This window comes from Rhea pennata, chromosome 20, assembly GCF_028389875.1.
Source record: "Rhea pennata isolate bPtePen1 chromosome 20, bPtePen1.pri, whole genome shotgun sequence".
Lineage (NCBI taxonomy): Eukaryota > Metazoa > Chordata > Aves > Rheiformes > Rheidae > Rhea > Rhea pennata.
In genome coordinates this window covers 12,339,602-12,361,948 of record NC_084682.1, presented here as the reverse complement: position 1 = coordinate 12,361,948, position 22,347 = coordinate 12,339,602, and the positions used below count along the sequence as shown (strand labels likewise).

Sequence of the window (22,347 nt, the reverse complement as noted above, 5' to 3'; positions counted from 1 at the left end):
TGACTCTGTTCTGATTCCTTGAGCTGGTCCCACTGAGAGTGCTTGTTCTGTGCCAGTTTTACACTCTATCTGCTAGCATGGTTGATTTTTCCTGTTGCACCTGAGAGAACCAGGAGACAGCCATGGAGAGCTTGGTCACAGGGTCCAGAGATCAGGGAGGGGAGCCTTGCAGAAAGTTTGACTGGAGCTTTCTTTAACAGCAGGCTGCTCTGGGAGCCAGATAGGGCTGAAGCCACCTTCTATGGCACTGTTAGAGAGATTGTCCATTCCCACCTTAGGTTTTAGCATCTCTTCACCAGCACCACAGGAACAATGTCTTGCCTGACGTTGTCCATTTGGGACCTGAGAAGATGTTCATCTACCTGTCAAGCCTGTAAAGCATTTGAGTTCCCTCAGGGCATCCTCTGGGGTGTCCCTCAAATACTTCAAGTGAAGGGGTGATGTATTGAGGTATTTCAGGTGGGCTGTTAATTGCAGAGGATGTTGCAGATGATGCATTATGATTGCAGAGGATCTTCTCGTGAAATTCAAAACCTCCTCTGGGGTCTGCAGGAGAGGCTGAGCATGGGATCACTGGAAGGCAAGTGGGGCCACAGCCAGGCTAACTTGAGGGGATGCTACCTCTCAGCTGGGGCATCTTCTACTCCACAGCATCTTCTCACTGCCTTGGTGGGGAGCAACCACTGACCTGTCACCACGCTTCCTGTCTCAGACTTAACTGCTGGGGTGCCCTTCCTCCACAGCATTGCCTCTCTCCCTCCCCTACCTCTTTTTTCTGTTCCTGGACTCCAAGTCCCTATCTCTTTCTTCTTTATGCCTCTTTGATGCCTCCATTTCCCCTTCCGGCAGGATGTCCTGCATCCAGCCCACAGCATGCACCTCCCCTCTCCTACAGTTTTAATCCCTATCTCCAGGGGCAGCTACTCTGCTGATCTGTCACTAAGAATGTGGGACCTGGAGAGGTCCCACTCTATCACTGGGGACATACATCCCTTGATGCCTGGATACCATGAAAGTGAGAGGTCTGCCAGGATGCAGAGATCCAGGGGTCTGCTCTGGGACTGTCATTCCAGCTCTTGGCACGGATGTGTGTACAGACATCTTGGTGCTCCCTCTGCTGCCCATACTATGGAGTCTAGTCTGTTCTTACCAGCAGAAAGCACTGTGAGTTCAGTATTGAGAGCTGGGATCTGTCAGGGCTGCAAAGCAAGGGGCCCTGCTGTCCTGGCCCTGCGGCCCTTCCCTGATTGGGGATTACCCAGGACTCTCTTGTGCTAGGCACTGAAAACTTGCCTGTGCCCTTGTGCTCTGCAAAGTTTTGGCCTGCACTCACTACACTGCAGTAGAAACAGCTGCTGGGCACAGGGCCCCTGCCTGCAGAGAGCCCCAGAAGCAGCAGATGAGGGCTGCATTTTCACACACATCTCTTTGCCAGTGGGTCCACCTGTGGGTCCAATGGGGCTGGTCTCATGGACCTTCACTATTGATATGGCAGAAAGGGAAAGGGCTGAGGAGAGGGCCAGATTGGTATCAGGGTGGGGGCTGGGAGGCTGCAGTATGGGTGGATTGACTGGACCTTGGGAGCTGCTGGGGCAGTGATGCTGCCTCTGATGCTGGGGAGTGTGGAGATGATGCAGAAGGGAAGATTTTGAGGGCTTTGGAGGCTGAGAAATTTCTACCTGGAGAGCCAGAATTCTTCCTTTGCCTCTGCCAAAATGGTTGTAGTTCAGTCCTACCTCACCAACACTTTCAGTACCAGCTCCAAGGTTGGGCAGGTATTGGGCTACACAGCAGAAGGGCTCCTGCACATCCCAGCCCCCACAAAAGACCATGTGTTCCCTGGCCTCCTCAAGGGCTGGGTAGGATGTAAGCAGCCTCTACTAGACATGACACAGAGAGATGGTAATCTTTATTCTCTGGTACAGGCAAGAGACAGTATTTTGACAATGCTGAACAGTGGTTCCACACCGAACATCCAGTAAATAATCAACATACCAATTCCCCCATTAAGGAGAGAGACATCCTTGACAGCATCTGTCACACATGCTGAAATTCAGCCAGCTGACTGGGATGTCAGTCTGGGTTTACATGACAGTATTCATACCTGGCTTTGAGAGACCACTTCTCACAAATAACTTTCAAGATAAGGGTCCATCTCCCCTTCTAGCAGTGAAGGCACGAAAAAGGGACAGAGTTTCATTACAGACCATACAATAGGCTACAACAAGGGAGATCTGCAAGGCCAGGAGGTCCCCAGCATTGCAGCTGCCCATGAGGTTGGCTAAATTGTAACAGAAAAATGATGCCTTTGCAAAACAAAAGGAACTTCAAAGGCCCCGAAGTTGCTTTTGGCCTTGGTGCTCAGCAGTAGCATTTTTAGGCCGAAGCAATGATTTTGCTGGACAATCTTGCAGGACTCACAGGAGCAGACTTCTCTCAGCTCTCAGCCCTCACTGCAGCTCCAGGTAGTTCACATATTCCTTCACCCACCTGGCATCAGGATTAGCACAGACCTGCCGATTCTTCCTGGTGATGAAACTGTAAGGAGAGGCAGGGAGGTGTTACAGCCCTAGAGAGGGAAAGGCATATGCTGAAGTGGCACCCAGGGCCTTGGATCACCTCCTGGGTGCCCACTAATTGTTCAGCTACTGAGGCCAGCTCCTGAGGGGATCATCACCCCTTTACATTCTCATTGCCCAAACCCTTTTCCTAAGCTTGCAGGGCAATGTGAGATTCTGCTAAAATCCAGACAGCAGGAAGAGTTCAAGGTCTCTTGAGAGGAGCAACCTACACTCAAACATTCATGGCCTTGTCCAGAGTGAAGATGAGCCTGGATACAGTGTGTGGGTGGCTGGTGTTTCTGGAGCAAGCATCTGTGGGCCTCAGAACCCCTAGTATATGCCAGATGCAAATCTTGCAAATCTGGCACATTTGCATTGGGCTCATTGCCATGAGGAGGTTCTAATGTCTGCTCAGAGCCTTTCTCTCCACATCTTATTCTAGCACCAGGATGGCCTCATTTCTCAGCCAAGAAGAAGGAGTTCTCACGTGCTGTGCAGGATACCTGAGCTGACTGTCCCTTTCCTTATCTCAGACATTGTTCCCCACCCTGCCACACTCCTAGCCTTGGGAGACATGGAACAACTTTGAGGTAGAACCCAAAGGCTGGTAGAGCCTTTCATAGAAAGCTCAGGGCAGGAGCTGATACTTACACAACCGCTGGCTGTGAGCACTTGCTGCTGGTGTAGAAATAGTCCTTCACATGACTCTGAGGGAGCTTCCGTAAGGCATAGCTGAAGCAGCACACAGTGGTGTCAGCACCAACTGGAAGGGATTAAGAAGGTCAGTGTGAATCTATCACTCATAGCAAGAAGATAACGTACACATACCCCAGGTGAAAGCATGGACAACCACCCAATGAAATTAACTGTGGAGTCCTCTTCTCTTTCCAGAAAGAGCCTATTTCCCCAGAAGGACATCAAGAAATTACAGTGACCATCAAAGCTTAATAAAGCTCATTGCTAGGGTGTTTTATTAACCTTTGTGCCTTCTCATTTTCAACGGCAAAAAATCCCCTCAGTCACCTTGGGATCACTTCTAAAGCCAACCAATAAAGTCAGAGGAGATCAAAGCTAAAAATTTGATGTTCACAGGGTAAAATTCGTCATCTCCTTCCCAAGAGAAAAGGATACTAGAAAGGAAAACTAGTCCCAAGAAAGCAGGAAAAGCTATTTACTCAAGTTTTCAACCTTTGCAAATCATCTTTTCCAGCTCTGCTTCAAGATTATTGTCCATTAGGACAAACTCTATCCCTAGAAGAACAGAGAGAGCAGCTGTACTCACTTGGACCCGAAGAGGCCTGAGAAAAGAGGGTAGCAATGAGGAGGATGGAGACCGCCACTGCAGAGATATTCATTATGAGTCGGGGATGAGCTGCAAAAGCAGAGGCAGGACCAGAGTAGATTCCTTCTGCGTCTGATGCTAGGTGACTGGAGAGTCCTTGCTTTTTATAGGGATGTTAGGCAGCCTGGACAGTTAGATTTTGAAGCAAGCACTTGGGTTTTCCAAAGCGTCATGGAGCTGATGTCATGGCACCTTTGCCTCAGAGACACTGAAAAAAAGGAAGCAGCAGACCTAGGAAATACCAGACTAGTCCTTTTCTGCAATGAGGTAAGTTTGAACAAATCAGCACTCAGCACCCAAGTGAGGGCTATACTGTGGTCAGGATGTGAGACAGCCCTTATGCAGCAGGTTCACAGTTATACTCACCAGTATGATAGCAAACCTCAACAGACTCAGCAAGCCTCCCCAAAGGATTAGCAAGGTAGGGGCCAGGAGGTCCCCAACTCAATTTCTTTTCCAAGGCCCTGGGTCTTGAGTACATAGGCACTCAGACTTTGGGACAACATGACTCCCAATTAGTAGCAGCTCTTGGATGATGAAAATGTCCTGGGGACGGAGCAGCTACAGGAGAGTATAATAGCCAAGGGTTCCTTGCTCCTGTGGTGGATCTGGGACACACTCAGGGTGGGGGCAGCACAGGCAGCAGGCAGTCTGATCCCTGCTCCTTGAGTGCAGAGGCAGCAAAGATGTCTGCCATCCTTGGGGGCTGTTTATAACTGCCTCCGGGGGCAGCAATCAGGGTTGCTTGAAACACAAAAATTTCAATATTTTTGCTTTCCAAATGGAGTTCATGAACTCTAAATTGCTTTTAATACACACCAGAATCAGCCAAGAAGGAGAGTCTTTGCCTGGGAGATCTGGCTTGCTAATCTGAAATTAGAAATACTATCTTCCAGAGATGGGGGACAAATGCAGCTACTATTGGGGGTTGGTGCAGTGTAGGATATGGAAGGCAGAGATGGAGAGCTGCTGGTGAGGGGAACTCCTGCTGCTCAGGGAATGGAGAGGTATCTGCTCTCGCATAAATGCTGAAAGCCCGCTTTGTGTGGCATCTGAAGTCATGGGAGGCTTTGATATGGAGTTTTCAGCTATGGGAGTAGGGGCATTTGTGTCCTCCCTCCCCCCCACCACTGCAAGGCTGACCTGCCTGGAGCCCTCAGACACTATCTGCTGCCCCCAAGATAATGAGCTCCCTGGGACATCCAAGGGCACATTTCCTCCCTTTTGCTGCTTCACTTTTCTCTGCAACAAGCACCAAACTTGCCAGCTCAGAGCCTGTGGTTTCTCCAGGTATTTTTGCACCCCATTCCAGCAACGACTGCCATTCACGAGGCAACCACGAGCTCACCTTCCTCTCTTGAGGGAGTAGTGCTCATAGAGCATAAATTTTTACATTCCACCACCTGCCTTGGAGTGAGGTCTTTTTAGAGCTTTTTGTCATTTTGCAGAAGAAACATCCTCATCCATCTGAGCTAGACCTGCACAGATGCAGATCTAAAGAGGGACATGCAACCTTCCTGCCTGCAAACACACAGACATGCTATGGTGGTTCCCAGCCACCCGTGTGTGTCAGTCACAAGCCTGGCATTTGTAAGCCCAGTATGACCACACACAGCCCTACTCATCATGACTACATGCTTCTGATGTCCAACATCCACCTTTCTGGGCTGCTTCCTCTATGTGTTCAGTGCACTGGTAATTATTCACCTCCCCTTCCTCCCACTGGTATTACAACCAGAGATCATGTCCAGTTATGGCATGTGCAAGTGAATCTATTTTGACGTTTCCAGGTCTGCTGCTGGAGACAGCGACTGCTACCGCCTATGACAAAGTATCTGACAGACCAAGATGGCAATCTAAGAAACCACAGAGAGATAATGACACTTTTCCAACCACAGGACTGACAGAGCTCACACTCTGTTAGAGCTTGTAGAGGCAACTGAAACCATGATATCTGCATATCTTTGATCTTTGTGTAAACACAGGACACTTGCACCTCAGTCCAACACAACTCTTTCTTCTTTGACACGCACACAGGATGGAATAATCCCATATGTCAGGCATCTCCTGAGATCACTGTGCAGCCCAATCCTGCAGCCCGCTCTGCGAGTTCAGCCCAGTGCAGATTTTTGTGATAGAAGCAGTGGATTCTGCCCCAAATCCTCAGGGCTGTGATCTTAGAAGTACAAGTGGTGATAGAGGAAATGTCACAGGCTTTCTGTCACAGAAGCAGGGGAGAGTATCAAAGAGGACAGGATTTTTGGGGCCATGCTATGAGATAGACCATCACTGACTTGCCCACAGGGAGACAGGAAAGCTTTCACAGAAGCAGGAAGTGAAAGTACTAGGCCACAGCCAGTGCCCTCACACCTGGGCGAACCTCCCGTGTGCTCGAAGCCACTCTCTGGAAGAGCTTTCTTGGCTCCATGTACCACAGCATATTGCAAAGGCTAAGCAAGAGGACTCAGCTCCTTATCTTTCCCTTGGGTTTCATGTAGTACCTGTATCCCACTCTATTTTTGATACAAAATGGGAGCACGAAGGATGAAGAACATGAAGGTCAGGAATAATGGGAAAAGGGTGTTAAGGCCACACCAAGAAAGTGGCTGAGAGGATCTGCAGCAGTAATGCTCAAGGTTCACAAAAAAGTGGCTCTGGAGTCTCTAGTCCAAGCCTTGCTCAGAGTTGGGCTACCTGCAAAGCCAGGTCAGGTTGCTCATAGATAGCCTTGTCCAGCTGAGGTTTGAATATCTCCAGGGATGGAGATTCCACCACTGCTCTGGTTCCAGTCCCATATCTGCACCACCATCATGGGAAAGAAATGTTTCCTTATGCCCCACAGGTATTTGCTTAGTAGCAGCTTGTGCCTGTGTCATCTTGTCCTTTCTTTATGCATCTTTGAGAAGAGTATCTCTGTCTTCAGTGAAACACTGCCTTTAGATCCTCCTGAGCCCTCAGCCTCTCTTCATGCAACATTTGCTCCAGCTCCCACATTCTTGGTGGCCTCAGCTGGATTTGCTCCAGTTTGCTGACTTTTTTTTTTTTTTTTTTTTTTTTTTTTTTTTTTTTACTGGGGAAGGCCAAAATTGAAGAGGGTATTAAGATGTGGCCTCTCCTGTGCTGTGTATAGAGGAATGATCCATTCCCTCCACCTGCTGGCTACATTCTTCCTAATATATCCCAGTTTGCAGTTAGCTTTCACTGCTGTTAGGACACTGCTAGTGAAAGAGACCTGTGCTAGCACCTGATTTTCCCATGACTCACTCATGCCCTGGATCCTTTTGGAGGCTACTTTTTTTAAAAAAAGAAGAAGAAATACACTCTTCTTCCCAAGAAGAGAAAAGATAAAAGAAGTGGGTTAGGTATCTGGAGGATGACGTTCACAGGCCAGAGATTCTAGTTTCACAGCCCTTCTGGGCGTTGAACCTGGGTTAAGCTGAGCACAGATCTGTGCCTCAAACTTCTCACTCCTGAATTTCACACTAAAGAGGAGTGGCTATCCAGACAGCAATATTTATTCTATTAGGGCTGTGCAAACAATGGGAGCTTCCTCATAAATATGCTTCCCCTCGGCCCTGGAGAGGCCTGCATTTGGTCAGTCTTTCAGGCCAGCTAGGCTTTGCTCTCCGGTGAGCTGGCTCAGAGCAGTGTCAAGGAGTGGAAATTGTCCCCAGAGCCAGGCAAAGAAGTGGCCCTAACATGTCTTACTAGGTTCTATCTCACAAAAGACTTGAATCTCAGGGCAGCAGTTGAGCAGAATTGAGGCAGCAAAGTTCAAAAGTGTCACCCCAGATTCTTTCCTTCCCCTTTCACTTGAGGGTCCCGCTTTGCTTGATTTGACTCTTCTTTGGGACCAAAGTCGTGCCTAGACAGCTCTGTCACCCTGAATAGGCTGTCCTGGGCACCAAGAAGATGTCTTGCTGCATAAGTACCAAGGCTGATACGCTCTCTGAGAGTGCTCTGGAGTTGTTTCTCTGGGCACCCAGTACTGCCTCAGGGGGAGCAGCTGGGTGCCAAGGGTCTATATCAGGAACATGGGATCCCTCTGCATCCCTTCTCATTCCATAAAGGCACTGCCTTCAGGGTCACCAAACATACATGCACCTGCATACTCACACACAAATACACTTGTGATGAAGGTCCTCTAACCTCCTGCACTCACACCTGTTTGCTAGTCATGATGCACTGAAGAGAGATCTGGGGTCCTTACCTGTGGAAGAGAGCTAAACCCAGCTCTTGCTTTCTCCTAGCAGAGTGCCTTTAGTAGCAAGGGATGTCCTAGCCATGGCAGGGTCCTTCCATAACTCTTCCAGGGAAGAGAGCAGGAGGTTCCCTGGGCCAGGATGATCCTGACTCCAGCTGAAGGACAGCAATATGAACTGAGAAGAGGGCTGCCCTGGAAGTGGGAAGTGAAATGCATCTCTGTTTGCCCAGATGTTCTTTTCCTGCCCCTTGAAAGCTCATGCTCTTCTGCCTGAAGATTTCAAATCCTGCTAGCAGAAGTTTCACTCCCAATTTTTAAACTCAGTTTAATGGCATAGAAGAGAATTTGGAGTGTAATGGCAAGCTGACTGGTTTGCCAACAGTTACAAAGTCATTGTCTCCAACTCTAAGTTGGTGTTAAGCCATAGACAACATCTCCATTTCAGACATTGTAACAGCCTGGAAGCAGAAAAGGAAAAAAGGAAGAAGAATAAATATTCTGCATAAGGTAAAATTGATTGGTGACTTGTCACAGCACATTAATGTTGCTTTGCTCCACACCCACTCCTGACATAAAAAGGGACAAGATAATACCTTTTGGGAAGTTCTGGGGAAGACCTACAGATTCTGGAAATTTTCCTCTCCTTTCTCTTCATCCTTTAAACAATATTTGGAGAAGTAACAGCAGAGCAAACATCCCTCATTCAGACAAGGTCCAATGGTTTCCAGCAACTGTGATATGCCCTATCAGCTATATTCCGCTCCCAGGACAGGTGGCAGAGGAAACAGAGGCAAGAGGTGTTTTGAACAAGTGGATCCTGCCTCTTGGCATCTGGAATGGGAAGGTCTCTTTGAGTTTTAAACCTCTTTAGCCAGTCTGGCAGGAGTAGATGAGAGAGTGGGAAGAAATCAGAGGCACTGGCTTGTTTCCTGGATAAGAAGGGCCAAGCGGTGTTGATAGAAAGTGACTTCATGATGATTCATTTCTAACACTCGACTTTCAGGCAGTCTTTCAGCCTGCCTTTTCAGGCAGCCTTTTCAGCTCAGCAGGAGCTGCAGGACCCCTCAGCTTTCTGGAAACAGGGCCCTTTTCCTTTCAGATGCAGGTCTCAGAGGGTGACCTTCTCCCTGGTGAATCTGGCAATGGATTTCCTTCAGTAAGAGGATAGGGCTGTGCTCCCCATGGAAGTCTCTGAGGCTCAGGGCATTCCCAAGTTCTTCCCTGCAGGAGGCAGGTACCCTTGTGTTTGGTCCCTACACACATAGGCTCTGCTCAGCCAGCTGAGCAGTGCCAATTCTTCCAGCCAAGCAGGAGCTGAGGGTGGGCAATTCCCATTCTGAGGCAAGTGTTCACTCTCAGTGCCAGGGATCATCAGCCAGGCCATCTGTGCTCTTCTGTAGGAAATGATGCTGGAGTTCTTTCCTTCAGTATCTACACCTTAAGCAATGCAAACAGAGAAACCCTGTAGAAGCTGAATAGACTCAGATGAGTGTAAAAGAAAACAGTGGGTTTAGACTGAAGGTATAAATACTATTCCCTGCATATTCTTTTCCTACATCTAATTTTAGGGCTCATGTGCAAACACTAGGGGCAACAGCCAGGCAATAGGTGATGTCTAGGTCATGGTATGTCCTGGGTGCACCTGAGATACCATTCACAAACACCAAGTCTGCCATCTCATGTATTTGAGGAAGGTTCAGGACTGTCTGTCATCCCTCATGCCCACCTACACACATGCAAACACACATATGCTGCAGGAGAACAGCTAGACTAGGGCTTTCAGAAGGACTGAAAGTAGCCAGAATGCCAGTTGGCACCGGAACTCAGCAAGAACTTCATGCTGACCTATTGCAGAGCCCTTTCAGCAGACAAGCCCTCACCACTCATTAAAGACATTATTTTTGATTGGCACTAGAACTCTTCATGCAACTACTTGCAGGACAGCGTGACACCCAAAGGGTGGGGAAAGAGACACTGGTGGTGCTCCCATGGCTGTGCACTCACCCAAAGGAACACAGGAACTTCTGGCAGTGCTCCTGCCATCTATGCAATAGTTCAGAGGACTCCAGCAGACACATCACCTACTATCATCCTCTAGGACTAGGAGGAGAATGGGAAAACCAGCAATGACTTCACACACTCAACAGAAGAGTTTCCTATTTGGTTTGCTTGAAGTCTTTTGTCTTCAGAATACCAACGGCCAAATCCAGATCTCAGTAAGGTGAAATCAGAGTGACCCCAGCCTTGGCAGCAGGGCACTGAAAAGGAGACAGAGAGCTGGATTCACTGCTGCTTGTAAGGCTTACAGAGCCAACCCTGCCTGGAGAGGATTCAGTCACTAAAAGAAAGTTGCTCTGCTGTCATCTAAGGTGCTGTATATAGAAGGAGACTTCAAATTCCACTTGGAGTGGAGTAGCTTAACAACCTATCGGTAAGCTTGACTGCCCATCGGGAGTTTGTAGAATGGAAGGAATACTCCAAAGCCTCTGCAAACTGCTTCTCTGGCTTCAGTTGCCAGAGGATATGCTTACAAGAACCACAGGACCAAAGTGGGAATTCTGCTGGATTCATACAGGCCCTACCTTGAGCTCTTTGCACTTGGACAGAGGCCCAGGGGGTACCTGCAGACTATCTGGGCTCTGCACCACCCGATTGTGCTGCCCACGCAGTCACTCAAGTAGTAGCGGTCCCATACCAAGCCCATCTGCTTTGTTCTATATAGCAGAATGCCTCTTTTTTAAGAGCAAATGGGAAAATGCCTGTTTTTGTCCCTGCCTACCTGACTTAGCCTGGCTCTTTTTTGTTTGTTTGTTTTTTTCCATGAAACATGTGAGGCACAAACGGACAGAGTGGCTATGTCAGGTGTTTGGGGTAAGGATGGGGAGGGGGGGCACAAGCATTTCTGCTTGCGCAGAAAGAGGTGGTGATGGCATTTGTTGAGTTTCAAACACTGTATTCACAGGATATTGGTGAATATGTGTGAAAATGTGTTCATGCACATTTTACGCTGTCAGTCTTTCCTGTGGGTAGAATGTTAATTGGCTGCTTCTCTCTGCAGCAGAGCATCCTGCTCCCATTGCACAACCCTGAAAACAGACCCCATGAACCCATCTCAATCACAGTTCTTGCAGATGCTCCTGGAATCGCCATGCCCCTCTGGGTCCTCCTGCAGACATGCCAGGCACAACTGGCCCTCTGAGAGTTGAATGCTCAGGCCCCGGAATTCACCTTGGGGCTTAGCTTTGGTCCCTTGCTGTTTTGGGGCACCCAAAACAGCATCCTGACATCTCTTCCTGCTCCTGTCCTCCTGTATCAGCAAGGCTGCACGCTTCTTCCCAAGTGCTTTGGACACTTCACTGCAATGATACAGCATCGCTTGTGCTGAAAAAAAGTCCCTTATGAGGAAATTAGAGCTTCTAGGCACCTTTCCAATGGCAGCTGAGGCTGACCGCAGCCCAGACTCCAGGGCAGGGCAGCCCCAGTCACCTCAACTTTGAGGACCTTCAGCAGTCCTAGCCTGGAGAAGGCTGCAGGGGCTCCTTCTCTCTATTCATTTTTCATGGCATGTGTCTGGACCTGGGCTGGGTGGTCTGCCGCTGGCTGGCTCCCTGCCAGAGCACCAAGGAGGCAGCCTCAGCAGGTGACTGCAATCACCAAAGTGGTGCTCCAGGGCAAAGAGTGATGCTGAACATGGTCTTCATGCTCCATGTGGAGAGCTGGGAGATTATTACCGCTGAGCAGCTAATACTTGTCAGATAGACACAGGCAGGTGCTAGAGTGGGGTGAGGCCCTGCACGTGCAGATGGCTAAGCTCCCCAGTGCTCGCTTCAGGGCTTGCAATGGTCTGAGTGGACAGTCAGGGAGCAGCAAGGGCTAACTGCTTTCTGAGGGATGGGAAGAAGGGAACTGAGGATGATAACAAGGCAGGGAAGAGCAGTGGCTTCTCCCAGCTCTTTCTCAGTGCTTTTCACAGTAGTTGAACTGCAGGCTACCCAGCTGAGCTATATCAGAGTTGGTATCAATGGCAGCCAACCCCCTAGAAACAAAGCGGAAGAAGAGGTTGCAGAGCTTGCAGCCTCTTTTGACAAGGCCCTGACAAACAAGCTCTGGAGTACTGATGAGAGGCAACTTGGGGGCAGTTTTCCTTCAGATGCTGTTGAATGAAAGAAGCTGTTCTCAGCAGAGAAAACAGGCATGTTTTTTTGGTTGCCTTCTGGAGTGGCATCTGACCTAATTTCAAAGATACTGCTCTAGCCACCCTCCAGAGGGAATGCTGCTCAATGTCTTGTTGCCAGATTTTGCAGAAGACTCTCTGCTTTTGCTCCTGTGGAGCTGTATGATGGAGGGTTGGGAAAGTGAAGTGTATTGACAAAGTTGCCTGTAGAAAACAGTACTGCCACATTGTTATCCTTATGCTAACTTGGCCTTGCACTAGCTTTGCCATTCCCTGTTGTAGCCTTTTAGATCTGTTAGGAACTTGTGATGAGAATTTGCTGTTTGATCCTGAGCTTCATACCAGCTGTCACATGTTATGAAGTGGAATTTAGGAGTGGGATTGTAACAAAAGTTTCGGAAATGCAGGCATATATTGAAAATGGATCCTGCAGGGATGTAAACAGCTCACATATGGATTATCACTTACTGTTCACTGAAGATGTGTGACCACAAATGGTCTGAATATAACAAAGAAGCAGGAAAAAAACAGCCAAGCAAATGAAGAAGATACCTGCTATGGCCTGGGAAAGTAACACCATTTAATACTACATAGTATATAGTCTAAGGCCTGGAGGTCAAAGGCTAAGAACTATTTAGAAAATCAAACAACTTATAAAATGATGCAGTCTCAGATCTGGGGAAAGGAATCATCATAACAAAAATTGTTAAGGAAACACTTCAAGTCTTCAGAGTTGCACATGTATCGTCTGTTCTCTTTGCCTATTTCAAGGACTGGATCTCTCCTTGCCTGCTCCTCACTAATGCTCTAACCCCTCAATAACAGCATTATCGCACTTGATCTGGATACTTATTACTTTGGGCAGCAATTTCTTTCTGTGAACTCAGGGCAAGACACTGAGGTGGTTTGGGATCCACCAGGACCCATATCTTTCTGCAAGAGCAGGGCAGGGCAGAGCACTTTGAGATGGGAAGAGATCTATCAGGCTTGAACCAGAGAAAAATGTCTTATCCCTTTTCCTAGGCAGTTGCTGGCAAAGAAAGGAAGGCATTTCCACATCCTTCATAGGCACTTCAGAGGCTCAAAAGGGCCTTGATAAAAACAAGGAGTTGCCTTGACCCCGATGAAGTGGCTCTGACTCCAGTTCCATGGGACAGGGGGGCAGGGAGAGTGTCAAATCCTCCCTGCAGCCCAGCTGCTCAATGTGTTATGAGTACCTCAGGACAGTCCCTATTTCTGCCTGCCCTGAATTCCCAGCAATGGGGTGGTGGGTTTGGGCAGCCCAGCTACCTGAGGACACTTGCTACAGACAGTGGGTGGAGTTGCACATCCTCTTGTCCTGACTTTGCCCTCCTGCTGCCCCAATGCCATCCTGAGGGATAATAAGGGAGTCTCCCTCAAGAAATTCCAGCCCAGAGCCATCTCAGAAGGATGGGATGCTAGATGGGATGTGGTGCTCCCCCAAGGGCCCCTATTTCAGGGCTGCTGCTCAGCAGGGTGAAGCTGGAGGCTGCTACTGCTCATAGTCATCCCAGACCAAAGCTCCTTCGGGCATTTGGAAATCTTCCCATGCATAAAATGCCTCTGAGTCTAGGCTGTTCCTAGCAGACACTTTTCCTCTGCTGAACTACACAAATAGCAACCCAGTCTGATTAGTTCTTACATCACTGCCTGCCCCAAGCCCTGATGGAACATAGGCTAGACCACAACTCCCTGTACGTGTCCAGGCTTCTCTGCAGCAGCCCATCACACTCTTCAGGTTCTCTCTTCAGATTGTCCTCCTCCACACTCAGGCACCTCCCTCACCGAGCCTCCCCCTCAGTGTTCCCATTCCCACACAGGCAGATAGACCGGATTGCGCCCCCCCCCCCCCCCAAGACATACTCTTACATTTTTTTTCCTTTGCTGACAATGAATTTTGTATCTCCCTATCCACAGACAAAACAAAACAAAACAAAACAAAGCATTCTGGGCTCTCATGCAAGATTGTCACACAAACATTGATGAGCAAATAGAAAGTAGGCTAAACTTAAATGTTGGCTGTCAGGTGACTGTTTAAAATAAAATAAGAGTGTTTCCACATTTGAAATGTGGGTGTCACTACCTGTATTTTCCTACTCACAAATTTGAAACAGACACATGAGAGGAATTTGATGAGAGAGAAAGTTGGAGGACAGCTTAGTTCCTACAGATCTCCCCACACTCAGCCATTGCTGAGGTGTGTGAGAGGCGAACTGTCCTTTCTGCAGTATCCATTACTGTACCAGAAGATCTGGTGCTCTTCAGATGCTCAGGTGTGATTGAAATGTATCCAGAGAGGATTGGCAGTCATGATAATATACTAACTCATGTATTTTTTTGCCTGTATCATTTAGGTCTGTTAATGTGTTCCTGAGGTCTTCAATACAAGGGGGAATAAACCTCTTCCACAGAGAACTCCTCTATGCAACAGCATTGGGCATGTTGTAAAGACTGAAGCAAAGAAGGCATTGAGTATCTCTGCCTTTCTCTGCATCCTTCATCACCAGGGCCCCTGTCCCATTCAATCCCTTTCAGCAGTGGGCCCACACTTTCCCTAGCACTTTCTTCTGCTTTGTTCTAGGGGATTATTAGTAGGGGACCCTGGCTGAACACCAAGAGCCAGGGTCCTTGTACCATTGCATTAGGAACCATAAAGCTTGACTGTGTCCAGTGTGATGTGTGGCATCTGAGCCTGCCAGTTTGCAACAGTATAAATTGGGACCTTGCTCCATCATCAGCAGCACTGAACCTCTCTAGTGAACCCCCCAGGGACTGCTAGTTTCTCACTTGAACCATTGGTCACCATTCCCTGTCTTAAACTTGCTTTCAGTGGTGATCAGAGCCCCTGAGTAGCCACTTTCTGCTTCCTGGGTCTGGTAGGGACAGGGTTCCTTAGACAAAGGGTCTCCCCCATGTCATGTCTTGCAGAAAGGAGCACAAATCCCTGCAGAGTCCCCCAGAAAGTCTGTAAAGTCCAGTTTTGCTGGTTTCAGCTTGGGGCTGTGAGGTTATGGATCCGTCTGTCCTTGTGGAACCAGGCTGCTGGCCATCACCAGAAACACACTCACCTCGTCCCTGGTGGTCTAGTGGTCAGGATTTGGCACTCTCACTTCCATGGCCTGGGTTCAATTCCCAGTCAGGGAAGGGGCTTCTCACCCTCTATGGAAGGTCCAAGCCTTTTTCTTCACAGTGGAATTGTCCTACGCCAGGGACAAGAGCTGCCCTATTGCAGCTCTTGGACAGCTCAAGTGACTTGCTCTAGGAAGAGGAAGCATCTCCAGGGCTGGATGAATTGTGTAATTGTATGGAGTAGCTGTGGCCCATCCTCCCTCCAACCCCCGCCATCAAGCTAGATCCCCCCTGCAGAAAAATGCTACAGGTGCAGGGCACGAAATAAGTACAACCATGGACAAGGAGGACAAGTATGAATAAGGACAAGTATATGTCAGCTTGCAAACATTTGAGCATCATGTCATACTTACTGCCTTACTGCCTGCCTCTACCTCAATCCTCCTAAGGGAAGAGCTCAGCTAGTGTCAGACCTGGAGGTAAGGAGAAGACTACTAAATTGCTTTGTGCAATTCTTCTCGAGTCATTCTTATGAGCAATAATGGGTGGGTGTCTGTCCTTCCATCCTGGTGATGAGAGGGCAGGGGCTACAAGTAAAAGCACCCGCTGTGAGCAGGATTTGAACCTGCGCAGGGAATACCCCATTGGATTTCAAGTCCAACGCCTTCACCGCTCGGCCATCACAGCAGCTTATGTTGAGCTTATGCTGTGTTGCACAACAGCCTGGGAGAGGCACATGACTGGACCTCTGCATCCCATCTTGTCTCACCTCCTCTCTATCAGCAAGGCACAGAGCATGGCTCTCAGAGGCACCCAACAGATGAAGCAATTGTGCAGCAGGGTGCAAAGATAAACCTGGCAATACTGCTCAGAGTAGCATATACATCCTCAACTGTGGCAGTGATGTGACACAGGGCTTGGTCCCCATCAGCTGTTGGAATAACTGTCCCTGCAACATCTGAGGCTTCAGTTCAGATGGAGCTTCAGATGGAGGGCACAACTCGCCAAGCTGCTAGGACCTCCTGCTGAGACTGGGGTTGATAGCTTCTGCGTGCAGTAGTGAAGAAGCTGAGCTGACAAGTCAAGCGAGGAGGTCACCAGACTAGAGCATCAGAGACAATAAGCAAGGTATCAGTTGGATCTTCTCTGAGGCTCTGCAGCTCCAGGATCCTGAACTTCTACCTGCAGCAGAGGGCAGGAAGAGTCAGTGCCTATAGGATCAGAATGTGGAAACTCCCATGATGGTGAAGGCTGGAAGCTGGGGACTTCTGGCAATAGGAAAAGGGGTTGGGCTATTTCTCTGTTGGAAGACTTGGAACTTTGGAATAGGTTCATTCTCCTTGCAGCTAATGAGGAGCTGAGGACTCTTTCAAATGGAGCACCTCTGCCAGTGGAGCTTTGGCCACACAGGAGCATTAAGAGGAATCAGTGACAACTTGTAGTTGGAGACTTCCTGCTGCTGGAGACAGAGGCCCCATCTGCTGGCCTGACCTGCTATTTAGGGAGATATACTGCTTGCCGGTGGCTCATATTTGGCATGTTGTGGAAAGGCTGCTGAGGCTGATCTGACTCAGACTGTTACACCCTGCTGCTCTTCCATGTGGTCACTAACAATACTGCCAGGAGAGACCGGGAAAGTCTCTCAAACATGACTGCGTAACTCTGCGGTGGATCATCAAGAGCATGGCTGTCTTGATCCTGTCAGTGAGAGGAAAGGGCTTGAGGAGGACTGAGTGGATCCTGCAGATCATCACCTGACAGCCGGTGTTGACTATAGAGTTTTGGTTTCTGTGACAGTGGGAATCTATTCAAGGAACAAGTGCTTGGCAGAGATGGGATCTACCTAATGAAATGGAGTAAATGTATCTCTGCCAACAGGCGGGCCAACCTGGTGAGGAGGGCTTTAAACTAGGAATGACAGAGGTAGGAGATAGTAATGAAAGGTCAAGCAAGGAAGTGGTGGACAAGGTTGGCAAACAAAAGGTCTAGGGTGATGTAAGCAGAAGGGACCTCTTAATCAACAAAACAGGTCGGAACTGGAATTACAACAAGTGTATGGAAGTAAAAAAGGAAAGGCATATGAGACAACATTATGGGGAAAGCTCTCAAGCCTTTTCTAGGAAGACAGCACATCTGGGTGCCCCTCTGAAGGCTAATGCCTAGTGCATGTACACTAACGCATGCACTGGAGAATGAACAGGAGGAGTTAGAAGCCTGTGTGCAGTTATAGGCCTACAAACTCTTTGGGTCATGGAGATGTGATTCACACACAGCTCACATGACAAGAGTGCTGCAATGGATGGATACAAACTCTTTAGGAAGTGCCAGCTTGGGGGTTCAAGTCTGAGTATGGCTCACAGAGTGGAGAGCCTTCAGAGTTGGAAAGCTGCTAGAGTCCTGCTCAGCACACTTTGTAAGCATAAGGTCTATGGTCAGGAACGAGCTGTTTCTCGTTACTCATTTTATGCATATTGACAGCAGGTTTTGTTTCAGGGCAAGGATTCAAACACTCTTCAGAGCTAGAATCCCAGGCATCAAACAGAGGAGCCTGGGGAGGACTAGGTTATTAGAGTCCAAATGAAAAGTACTGAGGGGGTTCACAGTGCATATGAAAAGGGCCATTAGGCTCCAGACCTGAATGAAGAGACCTAGAGAAGACCAGAGAGGGAACAGAGGGGCCTGGAGAGCACCAGGATCCGAAATAGGGGAGCCTGGAGAGGACCAGAGCTTGAGTGAGGGTTCTGGAGGGGAACAGAGGGCAAAAGGATTGTCTGAAGTGCTCCAGAGCCAGGATCTGGGAGGAACCAGATTCCTATCTGTTTTTTTTTTTTTTTTTTTTCCCTGCAGCCTGGATTGACTCATGCTTTTGTTGCACTAGTCAGAATTCCCACAAATATACTTAGAGATCTTTTTTGTTGACCTTTTTTCTTGTCTAATCTTGTATCACTGGTTGTGAACATCTCTACAGTTCTTCTGATATTTACAGATAAAACAATCTTGCCTAATAGAAAGAACAGGATGTGTTTATAAAAAAAATGGAGGTCAATAGAACAAGTGACAGCTCTTCTCATGAAATAAGTATCATTTTCCAATATTATGCAATATAGAAAACCACGAGAAAAGCTATACTCATGAGACAGACTTTTTATTCAGAGAAGTAGTTCAAACTATGCTTCCACTTACAAGTTTTTACCCTTTTATCCTCCAAGCTTCGAAAAAGTGACTGCTTTTTTTGAGTGCTGACTTTGCTAGACTCGGCATGCTATGGTCACTGTTGCATCACATTACCTGACACAATATTGAATACAACTTGTCCTGTTGATAGTGTCCTGATGGACATGTTTAAGCATCTTATTGGTTCTAATATGGCTTATTGAGTTCCAGAGAAGACCTACTACTTGTGCATGGTAAATACTAATGAACTCCAACAAATCTGGGGTCTGGGGTTCCTGCAGACATGCCTTCACATGGTTAAGCATTGAATCAATTTCAGAAATTTGTGCTAAATTTCCTCACCTACTTGTGTGTTAAGCCTTTCTAGAAATCATCTCAGGGGAAATCAAATTCAGGAAGAGTCCACTGTGGCAAATGACTCCTAAGTCCCGCAGCTGGTGTCGCACATCTGAAAACTAGAGTGAGTACCTAAAGTTTCTTCCAATCCTTCTTTGTTTAAATAACTAGCTGGAGCTTTTGAAGCCATGTATTCTCCTTGTGGCTTTGTTGGGGCCTGACAACTGCTCCTGTTTTGGTTTCAGCTGTCCCAGATTCTGGAACAAGATGGAAGTTGGCTACAGAGCAAGAAGATAATATAAACCAGAGAAACCCTTCTCCTGTTTGAGTATAAGTGAGAGCAGAGGTCTCTTGCTAGACCTGTTAACCTCAGCTCTATGGAAGCCATCTCCTATTCTCCAGACTGAGCATAGGATCACAAAGTAAAAGAAAAGCAGAAAGGAATGGAAGGACCATTTTACTAAAAAATGGGACAGGGAGAATGTTGATTCATGGGGAGGAGTTGAAGATTTTATTGTCCTGGTGGGTATGGTGTGCCCTATCATTGTACTAGAAAGGCACAGACGGCCTTCCACAGCTTTTATGTCCTGGAAACTGGGCCCATTTCTCAGAGCAGAGGTAGGCCTGAACACCACACCCCAATGAGTTGCATCATGGTCCCTGCAACATCAGTGACTGTGGAGAGGGATGCAGGTTGGCAATGGAAGAAACAGCATTCAGGCTGCCCTGTGGACCTGCACCTTGCACTCAGCTATCCAGTATGGCAATGGACAATATCTACACGGATAACTTCTGTGGAAACAGCCACAATGCAAACTGTTAGTCACTGATGGTGCTGCCTCTGTCTGCTGGCAGGAATGGGGGACTCACCTGTTTCCACTATGTAGTGGACATAGCCACTGGGCACTCACCTAGGTACCTCATCAAAACAGCTGACAGAGGCCTGCACTAAGAAGGCTTCATATCCCTGGGCATTGATGAGTGGTTAAGCCTTCTGAGGTGATCTTCACAAATGGATAAGAATCTCCTCTATGGTCCTCATACAGCTGGAGCAGTTCTTCAACAGAGCACTTCAGTGGTGCTGCAAGGACCTGTGATGCTGTCTCTTGAGCATCTGTTGCTGTTATCAGCCCCACAGCAACCACGTGAAGCTCCTGCTGATGAAAGAAACAGAAGTGGCCAGACCCCAAGGGAGCTGTGCCTTGGGCATGGGGCACATTCCTTTTGGCATTCCTCTTCAGTTATCATCTCAGGGTGGAAGGCGAGATGCTCCTAGTGTGCATACTTCCCTCCTCCAGAGCTGCTGGCTGATGGGTGTAGATCTGTCCAAACCACGTACAAAAAGGAAGCATTCTAGGTGGGAGAACTGCAGCTCCCAGCTGTGTTGAAGAGGAGTAAAGGAAAAAAATATTGCTCAATCCACTGCTTCTTTGTTTTTAATTGAACAGATTTCAAATCACATTGTTGTTCTGGGGTTAGTCCCTTACATCTGCACCTGGGTTTATCCAGTAGCAAGCCTGTATCCAGTCTTAGATACGGCATATCTGTATGCTTCCTTATTCTACTCACTTCATGACTTTATAAATGCTTCATCATAAGGCCATTTATTGGACCAGAACATGTGCTGGACACTGTTTTCTGAAGCAGTGGTCACTGTTCTGTGCCACAGTGCCCTGGGCAAGGTCACAAATATGTAAATAAAACCACAGTTCGAAATATAGGAAGAATATGTCCTTGGCAGGTGAAGAAGGAGCTTTATAGGTTTGAATCTGCACCTGAATAAGCCCCCCATAGCTACAGGTTAGCAGATACACATCAGGATTTCCAGGTGAAGATCCACAGCCTAAGATATTTCCATTTACCTGAATAGTAATGCCAAGAAGCCTGAAAGAAAGGAAATCATCAACTCCGCACTACTAAGAACAGAGAGGAGATGCTATAGAGGAACCTGTTGCTTGATAGACTGTCTGCATAACTGGCTGCCCAAATCTCTCACATGCTCTGCTAAAATGATCAGCAGCCTTGATGACAAGCTATCCTGGTTTCTCTTGAAACTCAGAAGGCTGCACCAAAGCACCAGAATTGCTATCTGGGGATGGCATAGGACAGCTTCCCAGTGGACAGCTGAATGCCCTGGGCATTTCAGATGTGCCTAGGCTTGGAGTAATTGGAAGGGCACATCTAATGCCACATCTGCAATGCAAATGGCAAGTAGCTCTGATCCTCAGAGTTGGCAATCAGGCCACCTGCAAATGATGATGCATATCTTTGAATGCAGGTACTGTCTCTGTCCTTGTAGTTTTAGAGTATCAGTAACAACTGGGGATTCCCAGACCGTCTCTGAGGTACCTATGCAATTGTGATAATACATATCAAAAATACAAAAAAGTTCTAGCAAAGCCACCTTTCAGATACCTGGAATTGTAAGCATTATCCTCCTAATGAGTAAAATCCCATACCTAACAGTGCTAGCAGATATATTCATATATATATATATATATATATATATATATGTTTAAAGACTCACGTCCCTTCATTTCAGCAAGAAGTTAGATACATAATGCTTTGGGGACTTCTGCTTATGTACATTTTGTATGCAGATTGATAGGTAGACAAGGTAGAGCTTCAGTCAGGGTGATTAGAATCAATATGATACTGGTGGCCAGCTTCTGATTTTAATTTTGAACTTCTCTTCTGAGGCAAAAAATTTACATTGTATTTTCAGCTCCTGAAAACTTAACCTTCACTATTTTTTTTTCAAAGGTAACATGATAGATATTAATTTACAATTTTCTTCCTCACATTTTCTTTTTATTTATTTTGGCTTAATAAAAAACTATGAAAATATTTAAACAGTAGGAAAGACTGGCAACTTAATCTTTGGGGATTTGCGTGACTGATTATCAACGAGAATTTCCTTTTGAACATCAGTGACTTCTGGCCTGCTCACAACAACTTGTATTAAGTTGTGTAGAATGATCATAAAAAAACAGTACTGCAGTAGGTGAGGATTTCTTCTGAAAATAACTCATTTCTTATCCGATGAAACAGCATTATTTCTTGGTACATCAGTTGTTAGGATTTCTGTAGTTCAGAATTGAAATTCCACTTTAAAAAATCTGAGTGCCAATTAGTGATACATTATGTAGTTTGAATCTTGCATAATTCTGGCATTAAAACATTGATGTGCCATGGAATATTCTGAGATTAGTAAATGCAGTGGACATCTGTGCAGTCAGCACGGGGCAGGGCATGGAAGACTGTGGCATGGCCTTGGAGCGCCAGCAGATGTGGTACCCCATTCAGTGCACACAGAACCAGAGCACGTTGACCACTGTTTTGTTCTTTACCAGCAGCATCTGGGCACCACCTGTGGGTTTCTGACCATTGCCACTTCTCAGTTCCTTCCAGCACAACCTTCTGTGCCATCCATCACTCTCAGCTCCCACCTCTGTACAAGGAAGCT

At 47.4% G+C, this 22,347-nt stretch overlaps 1 protein-coding gene and 2 non-coding genes across 4 annotated transcripts; 1 reads left to right on the top strand and 2 right to left on the bottom strand.

The window, feature by feature from the left end:
- Positions 1 to 1,890: 1,890 nt before the first annotated feature.
- On the bottom strand, positions 1,891 to 4,069 carry LOC134149287 (C-C motif chemokine 5-like). Of its 2 annotated transcripts, none has more exons than XM_062592241.1 (3): positions 3,844 to 4,069; positions 3,213 to 3,324; positions 1,891 to 2,569 (listed from the first exon to the last, which is right to left on the bottom strand). In XM_062592241.1, the coding sequence occupies exons 1-3, from the start codon at positions 3,914 to 3,916 to the stop codon at positions 2,503 to 2,505; spliced, it is 252 nt and encodes an 83-aa protein (XP_062448225.1). In that variant the 5' UTR covers positions 3,917 to 4,069; the 3' UTR covers positions 1,891 to 2,502. The 2 variants fall into 2 exon arrangements, with proteins under 2 accessions (XP_062448225.1, XP_062448224.1); XM_062592240.1 differs by having other exon boundaries at positions 1,891 to 2,538.
- An 11,305-nt stretch (positions 4,070 to 15,374) lies between these two features.
- Positions 15,375 to 15,446, top strand: TRNAE-CUC (transfer RNA glutamic acid (anticodon CUC)). Its single transcript has one exon. It is a non-coding gene; the product is annotated as a tRNA-Glu (tRNA).
- A 529-nt stretch (positions 15,447 to 15,975) lies between these two features.
- On the bottom strand, positions 15,976 to 16,058 carry TRNAS-UGA (transfer RNA serine (anticodon UGA)). Its single transcript has one exon. It is a non-coding gene; the product is annotated as a tRNA-Ser (tRNA).
- Between the last annotated feature and the right edge of the window lie 6,289 nt (positions 16,059 to 22,347).